This window comes from Myripristis murdjan, chromosome 17 (assembly GCF_902150065.1).
Source record: "Myripristis murdjan chromosome 17, fMyrMur1.1, whole genome shotgun sequence".
Classification (NCBI taxonomy): domain Eukaryota; kingdom Metazoa; phylum Chordata; class Actinopteri; order Holocentriformes; family Holocentridae; genus Myripristis; species Myripristis murdjan.
In genome coordinates this window covers 31,922,149-31,933,555 of record NC_043996.1, presented here as the reverse complement: position 1 = coordinate 31,933,555, position 11,407 = coordinate 31,922,149, and the positions used below count along the sequence as shown (strand labels likewise).

At 42.5% G+C, this 11,407-nt stretch overlaps 1 protein-coding gene across 1 annotated transcript; it reads left to right on the top strand.

Annotated features, from left to right (window-relative positions):
• Nucleotides 1-9,937, top strand: LOC115375369 (inner ear-specific collagen-like). Its single transcript, XM_030074783.1, has 5 exons — nt 1-255; nt 4,526-4,856; nt 6,061-6,141; nt 7,239-7,319; nt 8,963-9,937. The coding sequence occupies exons 1-5, from the start codon at nt 1-3 to the stop codon at nt 9,877-9,879; spliced, it is 1,665 nt and encodes a 554-aa protein (XP_029930643.1). The 3' UTR covers nt 9,880-9,937.
• The last annotated feature ends 1,470 nt before the right edge of the window (nt 9,938-11,407 follow it).

Genomic DNA, 11,407 nt, shown 5'->3' with positions numbered 1-11,407 from the left:
ATGAACCTCTTCCTAACCTTAACCAAGTCTTCCAAGCAGGTAGTTGTTGACGTGAGCTCGCTCAGGTCGGGGCGGTGGGGTCGGAGGCCCGGAACGAATGAGCCACACGGTCGTACGGACTGGAGGACTCGCTACAACAAAAGCCCCCCCACCCCGACTGAAACCGGCTTCCTCAGACGATCTGGCCCGTCAGAGTCTCGTTACAACATCACCGTGAGCAGAGGTCAACCAACCCAGAAGGAGGTCGAGTCTCTGGTAATTTATCACACTACACGGGTTAAAGTTACACTGAGGTGAGGATGGCCCACCTGAAACACAGAGCACGTCCTGGATCCTCGGCTCCCCATTCAGCCGCTGACCCGTTTCCACCTGTGCTGATCGGAGCGAAGCCAGCAACAACCCGACACCGCCGCCGGGCTCAGGTGCACCTGTTTACTCTGCGAACAGGTCCCCTTACACACACACACACACACACACACACACACACACACACCAGGGGAGTGTGTTATATCATATATTCACTGAAAAGTAAGGCAAGCATATGCATAATTAGAGGAATTGAGTCTGGTGTGCACCACGGCGCATCAGGGCCAGAGGAAAAACATTACAGAGCCGGGGAAGGGGGGATATTCAGAGAAAAAAACTTTATGATGAAAAAACACTTTCTTATATATAACTGATTACCTCTTCAACTTTTTACTCTGTGAAAGGAAACGATTTGTCAGACTACTAATTAGGCTTTGATAAGTCTTCTGTGACTTTTGTGTGAATTTAAGGTGTTTTGATATGTTATGTCATATGAATCTGATACACTAAAATTTATACTTGGATTCAGAAAATACATATCACGTCTTTTGATGTGCATTTTTTTTCCGTTTATGGAAAATGCGAGCTTAGGGTAACATTTGATAAGTGCAAAACGTGCTTCATTTATCTGTTGATTGGTGAGTGGTTTGAATAGATGTATGTAGATATAAGGCGTGAGCAGCTGTTGGATGAGGAGGTCGGCGTCAGGGGGCAGGGGGCCTCCTGGGGGCTCGTACGGGCCGTCGAGGAAACCCTGCGTCTGGCAGATTTTTGGGAGGTGTGTGGTGAAGTAGGCCAGGCCAGACGCTGCTGCCAGAGATCTGCTTTCAGTCTGAGCGTCTTATCGTCCCATCAGCGGCGAGCCGACACCCTGAGACGAGAGAAAGAGACGAGACGAGAGAGGGAAAGGGAGATGGAGAGATAGGTGGAGGAGAACTGAGTGACGAACGACAGGCTGCAGACACTGACATGCTGGGTTTTTTTTAAACCCTTAAAATGAGACACTGACAGTTTTTATTTCACCATCTGAGACAAATTCACATTTTTTACACAGTATATATATATATATATATATATATATATATATATATATATATATATATTTTTTTTTTTTTTTTTTTTAAAAAAAGCTCCAGGCCTGTGGAGGTACACTGTTTTTTTTTTTTTTTTTTGTAAAGTGTAAAAAGACATTAAAATGGTTCAAACTTTAAAAAAATCAAAAATAATAAACAACAAATAATATTTTATGTATAAATATGCGTGTGTTTGTGTATTAATCTATCTCTCTATCTATATCTATCTATATAGATAGATAGATATAGATAGATATATACATATATAAAATGACCTATACATTTGATTTTAAAATGTAAAATAAATTTAAAATGAACTTGAAAATAAAATAAAATAAATATTTATAAAATATTTATACATTAAGGTCATATATATTATAACGTATATAAAATATATTAATATATATAAAATATGTAATAAAAATATAAGAATTGAGCAAAATATGTAAATATATCTGTCTACCCATCAACTGTCCATATCTATCTACCTGTCTGTGTTATTTTGAAAGTATTTAAAATCATGAATCTGTGCGTTCAGAAACGTACATATAATTACAGATACATAAATAAATTAAAGCACCTTTATAGGCTAAGGAAGTGATTTTTATTTATTTATTCATTTATTTCAAAACAGAAATAAAGATCGGTTCATGTAGGTTTCAGAGGAGTTTCTAACACAAACAGGTTTCATCCGTCTGGTTTTAGCAGGGAGTTGCAGTTTTAGTTTGCCGCGGCGATGAGACTTTTCCATCACAAATCTGCAGGAGACACTCAACACTGGACTTTTTTTTTAATAAAAAAGGAGAAAGTGTAAACTCAGAATACAGCAGCTGCTGGCAACTTCACTGAGAAAAAATAAATGAAAGACAGACAGAAAGGGAGAGAGAGAGGGAGGGAGGGAGGGAGGGAGAGCTGCTGTGTGTTTCTGCTGTTTCATGCTGAAGGAGGTCATCTTGCAGAAGGAAGGCCTAGTTTCTGCTGGGCAGCACAAAGCCACGGGCTGCTCCTTTTGTCTGCCGGCCCGCTGGGTGTCATGGAGCCTCTAAGATGTTTTGTTTTGGCCGAGGTTTATAAATGCACCACAGCCCGGCTGCTGCTCATCATCACACAAAACTTTTCCTCCGGACGATGCTGTGCGGCACAGAGGGAACGGTGAGTCTGTCTTCCCCCAGAACTCACAGGATTTTCTGTTTTTTCTTAATGGCATAATGGGACAAAGTTCTAGTTGACCAGAACTTCTATTTTTTTTAGTATTATCAAGAGGCAAACGCTTTTTCTGATGTTGCTGTTCTGATGTGAAGTAACTTGTGGCTGGGAAAAGTAAGAAAAGACGCTCGAAAATGAAAAAAAAAAAAAAAAAAAAATTAACAACCTGCGCTACCAAAAAGCTCTATCTGCTCTCATCTTCAGTGTTCAAATCTTTACTTTTCCTCTAACAAGATAAAAATTCCACCAGTGGGATGAGATAATCTGAGATAATCCCACTTGTTTCCAATGCAGTTTCCAATGCAGTTTCCAATTTGTTTCAGGATTTTTCTGGGAACTTGTATAAATGTGTTGAAACGAGGCAGAATGAGGCTGATCAGCAAACATTACCAAGGAAGGGACACTTGATTTGGGAAAATTCTTAAAAACAATCTGATTAGCGTTGGAAACAAGTGGAATTATGGGATTACTGGAGGAAAGAGAAGATTTGAACACTGAATTTGAGACTGAATGACTCCTTTTTGGAGATTTTTTGCAGTGTAACGTTGTCATGGGCTGAAAACCCGACTGGTGCCCCACAACCAACTTTTAACATCTTAAAATATTAATTGAACCCTTAAGAAATTAAAGTGTTTTGCATGGATTAAGACAATACTATAAAATGCTTGTTACATCTCCTTCCATCTATCTTCAGGGACTTGTTGTTTTATGGTATATGTTTTTATTTTGTTTGTTTGGTTGGTTGTTGTTTTTTTTTTTGTTTGTTTGTTTTTTTACCACTAAAAATATGAAAATGGACTGTCTTTACAGTTTATTTGTTGGGAACCACTGCCATTTAAAGTAAACCTGTCCTCTGCTGTGGTGTGTGTGTTGTCTGGCTCCCTGAGTGTGTGTGAGTCCACATGGAGGTGAAATCTTCTCATCAGCTGCTGATCCACAACACTGGATTTATCTCTCCATTCACTTCCATAGAAAACAGCTCCCAAAATAACACTTTTCGCTCAGAAACTAGCACCAACAGAGAAGATTATGACTTTATAAAAAACAACAAGTCCCGGTTCCCATTTTTTTAAGGACATCAAACGTGTCTTGTCATGTTATTCCTCTATTTGAATTAGAAAGTAGATCCAGCAGGTAGCAACTGCAAGAACCGTCAACATAGTAGTAACCTTGAGCCTGGAAGAAAGGACCTGGTAGTACTTTTCACAAATTGAACTTGTTGCTGTTTATGTGGATGACAAGATAAACAACACTCCTTGCTGTAGCTGCTTTCAATTTAAAATAACAAGAAAAGACACGTTTAATTTCCTCAAAAAATGGGAACCGGGACTCACATCACACCCAGGGAGCCATAGCCTTGCGGTTCTCAAATGCAGTCTGTGTCCCCCTAAAGGTACGCTGGGAGTACTGCAGGGGGTACATGAGATGTTTTTTTGTTTTAATTTAAAAAATATATGCATGCATAATTACTAAAATGATTAGCCTATGCAAGTGTAAATGCCTAAAGTGTCTATGCAAGTGTAAATGCCTAAAGTGTAAATGTCAGTTCGATAAAGCACATTTTATATTTCCCCTCTGGGTTTCCAGAAGGCGTCAGGTGTGTGTGTTTGTAATTTCAATCTGCTGCTGTAGTCGTCAGGCAAGGACATTTACCTCCTCAGTATCAGGTTGCTGTTTCAGACAGTGGTGGAGCTGGGCTGACCCTCTGCATGTAGGTTTTTTTCAACTTCTTTTTCGGACTAGTCAGGGGGTGCTGAGAAAATGTTTCCAAGCGGGAACTTTATTGAAAAAAGTTTGCCACTGCTATAGAGAACACAACACCACACTAAAGGACAGGCTGGCTTTAAAGGCTCTCTTCTGCTTCTTTGATTAAGTGAAAGTAAATCAACTTGGCATGAACATTCTTCTTAGAAGCTCCCATCCTCCTCCTCTTCCTGCAGATGTTAACGAGGCTGCTGGGGCTCCTCCTCCTGTCCTATCTCTGCTCAGCCATGCTGACCAGCCCAACAACCTCAGGCAACCCCAACACGTCTGCACCCATGACGGCCGCCCCTGGTTACCCAGGCAACATCCGCAGTGGTCACCTGGGACTTCCCCCTAATGGCTCTGACCCGGTGTTCCCGGGTGGCGGTCCCAACCTAGATGTATGCGATATGTTGTGGCAAACTGAGATTCCGCCACCCATCAGCCAGGTGCCCTGGCAATGCATCTGTTCACACTGCAACAGCAGCAGGGGGACCAAAGGAGACCGCGGAGACCGAGGCCTCCCAGGCACGTACATCCCCTTTAATTAACATACGACACAGAGCATAAACACTGCACTCTGCAAAACAACAACAGAAAAACATTTCGGTCATTCAAGTCATTTGTTGTCCTTAATTAAAAAATTATTATTTTTTTTCTTTTCTGAAAGCATACAATGGGGAATACAATTAGGGGAGTTTAAAGTTGTGGATTTTTGAGAAAAAACTCGGATATTCTCTGAGATTAAAGTGGTAAATTCATAAAAAAACAAACAAACAAACAAAAAAACTAATGAATTTATGAGAAAAAAAATGTTACATTTCTAAGATTATGAAGTCACAAAGTTGTGAGAAAAGAAAAAAAAAAAAAAACAACAACTTGGAAATCCCGAGATTTAAGTCATAGATTTATGAGAATAGACCTGTGGGATGCAGTCAGAAGGAAAATCCTGCTGGTTTGAGTCCAGAACCCCAATCTCCTCCTCAGCATCTGGACTCTGAAGAGACGTTGCTGTGACTTGGGCCGATTCAGAAGAAAACAATCTGCTGATTCTGGGCTCAGATCAGCAGGATCTCCTTGTTCCTGAATCCCGTTGCAAAGTAGGATTTGATGAGGGGATCAACTGCAGGCCTGAGACACGGCCAGCAGGGGGCAGCACAGGTGGAGCCACGGACAGAGAGGAGGAGAAAAAAAAATAAGAAGAAATAATTTTCCCTCCGTCGCTTTAGTGCCCCTTGTAGTGCGCCGCATATAGTGCATACCCTCTTTTTGCACCACTGATACTACTACTACTACTAATAATAATAATGATGATAAATATAACAATAACATACACTGTGCTTTTCTTGGCCCTCAAAGACACTTCACATCAAAATCAAATAAAACATAAACTAACAGGAAAAACAATTAAAACTGGATGTTTCACGTTATAGACAGACAGACAGACAGACAGACAGATGATAGATAGATAGATAGATCTGACGCCGCCAGGGATTTTGGACCCCATGAAAAGAAATCTTATTGGGCCCTTGTATAGCCGGCCAATAGGCAAACCTTTTTATCTCAGGCCTTTCGAGGTCCCCCTCCCCCATTGTGGCCCTGGATTTTTTTGCTAAAATCCCTCTCTTTCTGCCTATAATGATGCATGTGTTCAGGTTGTGGATGCACCAGATTACAGGGATTACAGCGTAAACTCACATGAAGTAACTTTTGATTCCCCGACTGCCACCAGGTCCTGAGGGAAGTCCCGGGGTGAGAGGACCGACAGGGTTCAGAGGTCTCCGAGGATTCACCGGCCGCCCAGGAGTGAAAGGTAAATTTTTACAGGCCAAGACCTGATTACCAATTACTGAGGATGGAATAGCAAGCAAGCAAAATATAGTCAATCCCACAAAAACACTCAAAAAAAGCAAAAAATAAAAATTACCATCTGAGAAACCTCCAGATTTAGATTTTGTGCCAGGGTATTTTTGCTCAAAGACCATATATATACCGTATACCGTATAGACCATATAATAACGCTGTTGTTTTTAAAGGAGAAGCATTCCCTTTACTTCAGAAACACAGTTGGCAGCTCACTGATGTCTGCCATGAGGTGCTACTTGTACATTTAGAGCAGATGATAGACTTGTAATGAAGTTGTAAATGTATTGAAAAAAGTCGATAACTGGCTGAGAAAAAGGCTGAGAAAATACAAGAGTTAAGAATGGTACATACAGGTTTAAAGGACCACACCAGTGATTCTGAACACTTGGCCCTTTTATTACAGTTTAGCCACATTTTGAAGAACATGTAGGGGCACTAAACCCTTCACAACATGAAATCAAAATCCCTCAATTTCAAAAGTTAACAAAGGCTTACAAAGTCGTCAACATTCATAAACCACAAAACTGATAATTAGCCGTGGGAAGCAAAACATTTCCCCGGGGACTATTTTCCCCGGCGGAGGAGGAGGAGGGAGCGTTTCAGTTTGGAAAAGTCCTGAAAACACAACAGTGCTGCTGCTTTTAGGAAAACTCATGTGGAGGACTTTATTGGGCTGATGGAAAACTGGAGTGAAGAAAGTGTGAAGGCTCTGAAAGTTCATGTTCATATCGTAGTGGAATGAATGGAAACCAGCGGCTGGAGGAAAGGGAGGAGGAGTGATGTGGCAGCTCTGAAACCCCACTGCTCGCTCTGGGAGGAGAGCAGAGGAACGTTCTGGAGAGAAAACTCTGAACATGCAGAAGCTCTGAGATGGACCTTAAAAAAATGAACATTACAAATGCTCGACAACGGGACAGCAAGAAGACAGTCAGGCCTATACTGTCAGGGATTATACATAGAAAAGTACTACTTTATGTAAAATGTTTAATAAAGACAATTCCTCTCTGTTTCTTTGTTTTTATTATTTCTCTCTCCCTCTCTCAGGCCAGAAGGGAGACGCTGGTGAGAAAGGTCTCCAAGGGAACTCCGGCTTCATGGGGTCAAAGGGAGCACGAGGCTTTAAAGGTTTGTGCTGCAACACAGGTCACACCTCGTGCTGTGAACGCTCCAGTTCATTATGTCCTTCAAAAAATCCCTTACTGTGGCGTGTCGCCTCCCTTCGTTTGGTTTGTCTGTCCAGGTGAGGACAAAATGGGGGCTCCATCACCTGACAACCTGTCAGCCCTCTGACAAGAGATCTGAAAGGGTTTAAGGGTTTAAGAAGAAGCCAGGTGCGTTTGCACGTCTTTAGAAAACCTGGAATAGCTTGGAGAGATGAGAAATTAGAGCGTCAAATCAGAGTCGAGACTCCCGTCCCCATCCTGCTGCCAAAATCTCCAACCTGCTGAGATGTCAAGTTACCAAAACTCGTCTTCTGAGTCACATGACTTTTGTTTACAAGTCCTGTAAAGCCCAACACACACCGGCGGTGTACGACGCGCGTCAAACAGCCGCCCCTGTTATTTCCTATGTATGTCCATCCCAGCTTCCATAGCTGCTCTTCTTCTCTGCTTCTGTGGCACTTTACTGTATTTCCCTCCTTTTTGCTCTGTGTTGCTCTCTGTCGTTAACAATGGATGAGGAGCTTTTGATCGTTGAGATTGAGAAATGTCCTGAACTATACGACCCACAATCCCGTCATTATAAAGACAATGGCAAAAAAGAGATTGCTTGGCGAGCTGTAGCTCTGGAGATTGGCTCTTCAGTTTCAGTAACGTTACTGGGTGTCAACACATGAATTTAAAACATTACTGTCTTCACTTTGCTGTAAATCAGTTTTTAGTCATGGCAGTTTTACATATAACTAAAACTTTGTGTTTAATTATTTTCATGTATATTGACTATATTGGTTTGACTGAAGGTAAAGCCTTTGGAGGGCTAGCAAAGCGCTTCAGTCTGACGGACGGAGCTGAGCCTCTTTAGCTGCCGTGGACAACTCCGCTGCCACAAGCCTCCAAAGTTCAAGACTTTAACAAGCAGTGTTAGCCAGGAAAACCTTAGCTAACACTTTTTTAGCTGGGAAAACATTAGCTAACACATTGTTAGCTAGGAAAACCTTAGCTAACGTGTTGCTGTGGTGTTCAGTCCAGCAGGATATTCTCTCTCTGCTGGACGGCTGGTTGCTCTTGAGGCTCCAGACAATACCGTTTCCCTACAAGGGGAACTGAAGTTCAGCAGGCCTGCTGGAATAGATCAAAACTGCATTTTACTAGAGTTAGTGACTTTTAGGAACTCTCACGTCTTGGTGGAGAACTCAAGACTAAAACTAAGAACATCCACCCATGCCTGTTAAGAAGCTTTGCTTAAAGCTTCTGTAGTTACCTCTTTCCCTCTCACACAGTGATGCTTCTGCCCATGTTGCCGCCGTAGGCGAAATTACTGCCTTGCGCCCTTCCGTGTTACTACCGTGTGACTCGCTTCCCCTCCCAAAAATACTCCAACTAGCCTGCGGTAATTTAGCGTAGCGTGCTGTAGCTGTGGCTCGCCAGTTCCTACTTCCTTATTGTGTCATCATGAGTTAGTGAAGGTGGGAGGGGCTTTTTTTGATGATCCTCCACCCACTCTAATAAGTTTCCTACCCTAGCTTTCGATCCTGTGGTATTTGAAATCTGAAAATTCTGATACGGATCTCGTTGTGTGTGTGTGTGTGTGTGTGTGTGTATTTCCAGGAGAAAAGGGAGACCGTGGTGTTGAAGGGCCATCGGGTGGTCTAGGCTTCAAGGGAGAGAAGGGTACATGTCCTGATTCCTGTGGCAACACCAAGGGGGATAAAGGTGATAGAGGCGACACTGGACCAGCCGGAGAAAAAGGCCTGCCAGGGGTCAAAGGTGACATGGGAGCCAAAGGTTTCATGGGTGACAAGGGTGACCGGGGCAGGATCGGTGTCCCTGGGACAAAAGGCGAGAAGGGCGACCTCGGCGAGAAGGGACTGTGTGACTGTGCTGATGGGATCAACGGTGCAGATGGTGAGCAAGGACCAAAGGGGGACAAAGGAGACATGGGTGATGTTGGTATGAAGGGAAATGAGGGTATTCAAGGTGAAAAGGGTAGTCAGGGGGAAAAGGGCATGAGTGGGCCGATCGGGCCATGCACCCCGGCCATCCAGTCGGCGTTCTCGGCCTGTCTCAATGACTCGTTCCCTGCGCCGGACCTGCCCATTCCCTTCCCCGATGTAATCACCAACCGCCAGGGGCACTTTAACCCCAACCTCGGCATCTACCACGCTCCCGTCAATGGTACCTATGTCTTCAGCTACCACGCGGCGGTCTCCAGCAGGGTGTTGAAGATAGGCCTGTTCTATAACTTCTTTCCCATAGCCAGAACAACCGAGATCACCAACGAGGCCACAACCAGCCACCAGGTCGTCCTCCACCTCTACAGGGGAGACATGGTTTGGCTGCAGGTGAAGGACAGGACGACCAATGGCATGTTCAACAGCCCCGAGCACAAGAGCACCTTCTCGGGGTATCTGCTCTACCCTGATTCGTGCGAACTACCCGCAATCCGAACTGGCCCTCCAGCAGGGCCAACAGTTAAACCTACATACATGTGGGACCCACCCACGAACACTACAACCAAACCGTAGGCTGAGCTCCCAAACACACACAATCAAAAACACAATGGGTCAGATGCAGCAACATTCTCTTAGATTCCTCTTATATTTTGTCTTATTTTCTGTTACGAAAAAAGTGAATAAATAAATAAGAGAAGATCTGCTCTTACCGAGGTGTGCTCAGTGATGAATCCCTGTAACAGGAAGCTTATAATCCTTATAATCACTATAAAAACATAAACTGCTCCAGAAGTGATTATGCATCGATGTTCGATTAAAAAATTGATGCATATATATATATAAATATATATATATATATGTGTGTGTGTGTGTGTGTGTGTATGTGTGTCCTTGCATTGGACAAACAATACAAGAACATTTTTTTCTCATGTTTGAAGGAGAACTCTCAAACTCACAGACATCAGTTGGTATTAATAAGAAATTGGTGGATATGGAACAACAACAACAAAAAATCAACAAACAAACAAAAAAATCTCTCTGTACGTTTTTCCTGCATCTGGCCCATTGTGTATTTATAACTTTAAATTTAAACTATGTGGAAATAAATTCAATGCTTATGATTCAGCGCCCTGGAATATTTAAATACACGCAGGCTTGCATTTGTACTTTGCTTACTTGAAAAGCAGCCAAACTGACCCAAAGAATTTATCACTGCAATGTAGAAGCTAATACCTCCTTTTTTTTAAGCACTTTGGATCTTCAGACCAAATTTATCATTCATCGTCGTGAGGTGGCTTCTTCAGATCTCAAAGGCACAGAATGCTTTTGAAAAAATGATGTAGAAATTTTAACCAAAGCGGTCATGGTTTCTGACGTTTCAGTTTAGCCTCGTCCAGAAAACATTTGTCTGAAATTAGCTAAGCTTGACACAGAGGACAGATGACAAACTTGCCACATTTGTGCAGAGAATCAAAACTTACATTGCCAAATTTTCTGGAAAAGCCTTTGAAATCATATATGAATGTTTGATGCTTTGCTGTGTGTCCAGTTTTTGATTGCAGATGAAAAAAAACATGTCAATGCCACATGAAATGCCATGTGATTCTGAAATGCCATATGATTCTGCTGCAGACCAGCTTCCCCACGGGGACAAATAAAGAATCTACAATTTCATCATGTGCCTAAATGCAACTCTGCGATCCAGCGTATTGAGTAACAGATCTGCTTTCAGAAATTACAACGCTGTATTAGTTACCGCTTTTAGTGAGGCCGTAAAAAATTAGGTTTACTTTTGATCGCTGGCAGGAAATGCAAATAAAGTTTTTCATCTTCCTGTTGATGCTTGCAAAGCGCAGAGGTTTATGACTTAGGATTAAACTGCAAGAGGAAGGAGACAAGGAAAGTAGGTGAGGAAGGAGACACAATCTGCAGAGACACGACTGAGGCGGTTTGTGGCGAGGCATCGGGATGCAGCACAAAGCAAAAAACATCTGAAAGATGTCATTTACTGGAAAAATGGGCACAACCATGTAAGGTTTAGTGCCACAGCAGCACAAAAGTCCCCATAATCTAACTGAAAATGTACTGAAATGCACTAATT

Bases quoted from the DNA above. Each gene is read 5' to 3' on its own strand.
- LOC115375369 (XM_030074783.1), top strand. From the start codon at position 1: ATGAACCTCTTCCTAACCTTAACCAAGTCTTCCAAGCAGGTAGTTGTT. The intron at 4,857-6,060 runs GCACGTACATCC...GACTGCCACCAG, and splicing joins CGGAGACCGAGGCCTCCCAG to GTCCTGAGGGAAGTCCCGGG. The intron at 7,320-8,962 runs GTTTGTGCTGCA...GTGTATTTCCAG, and splicing joins GGGAGCACGAGGCTTTAAAG to GAGAAAAGGGAGACCGTGGT.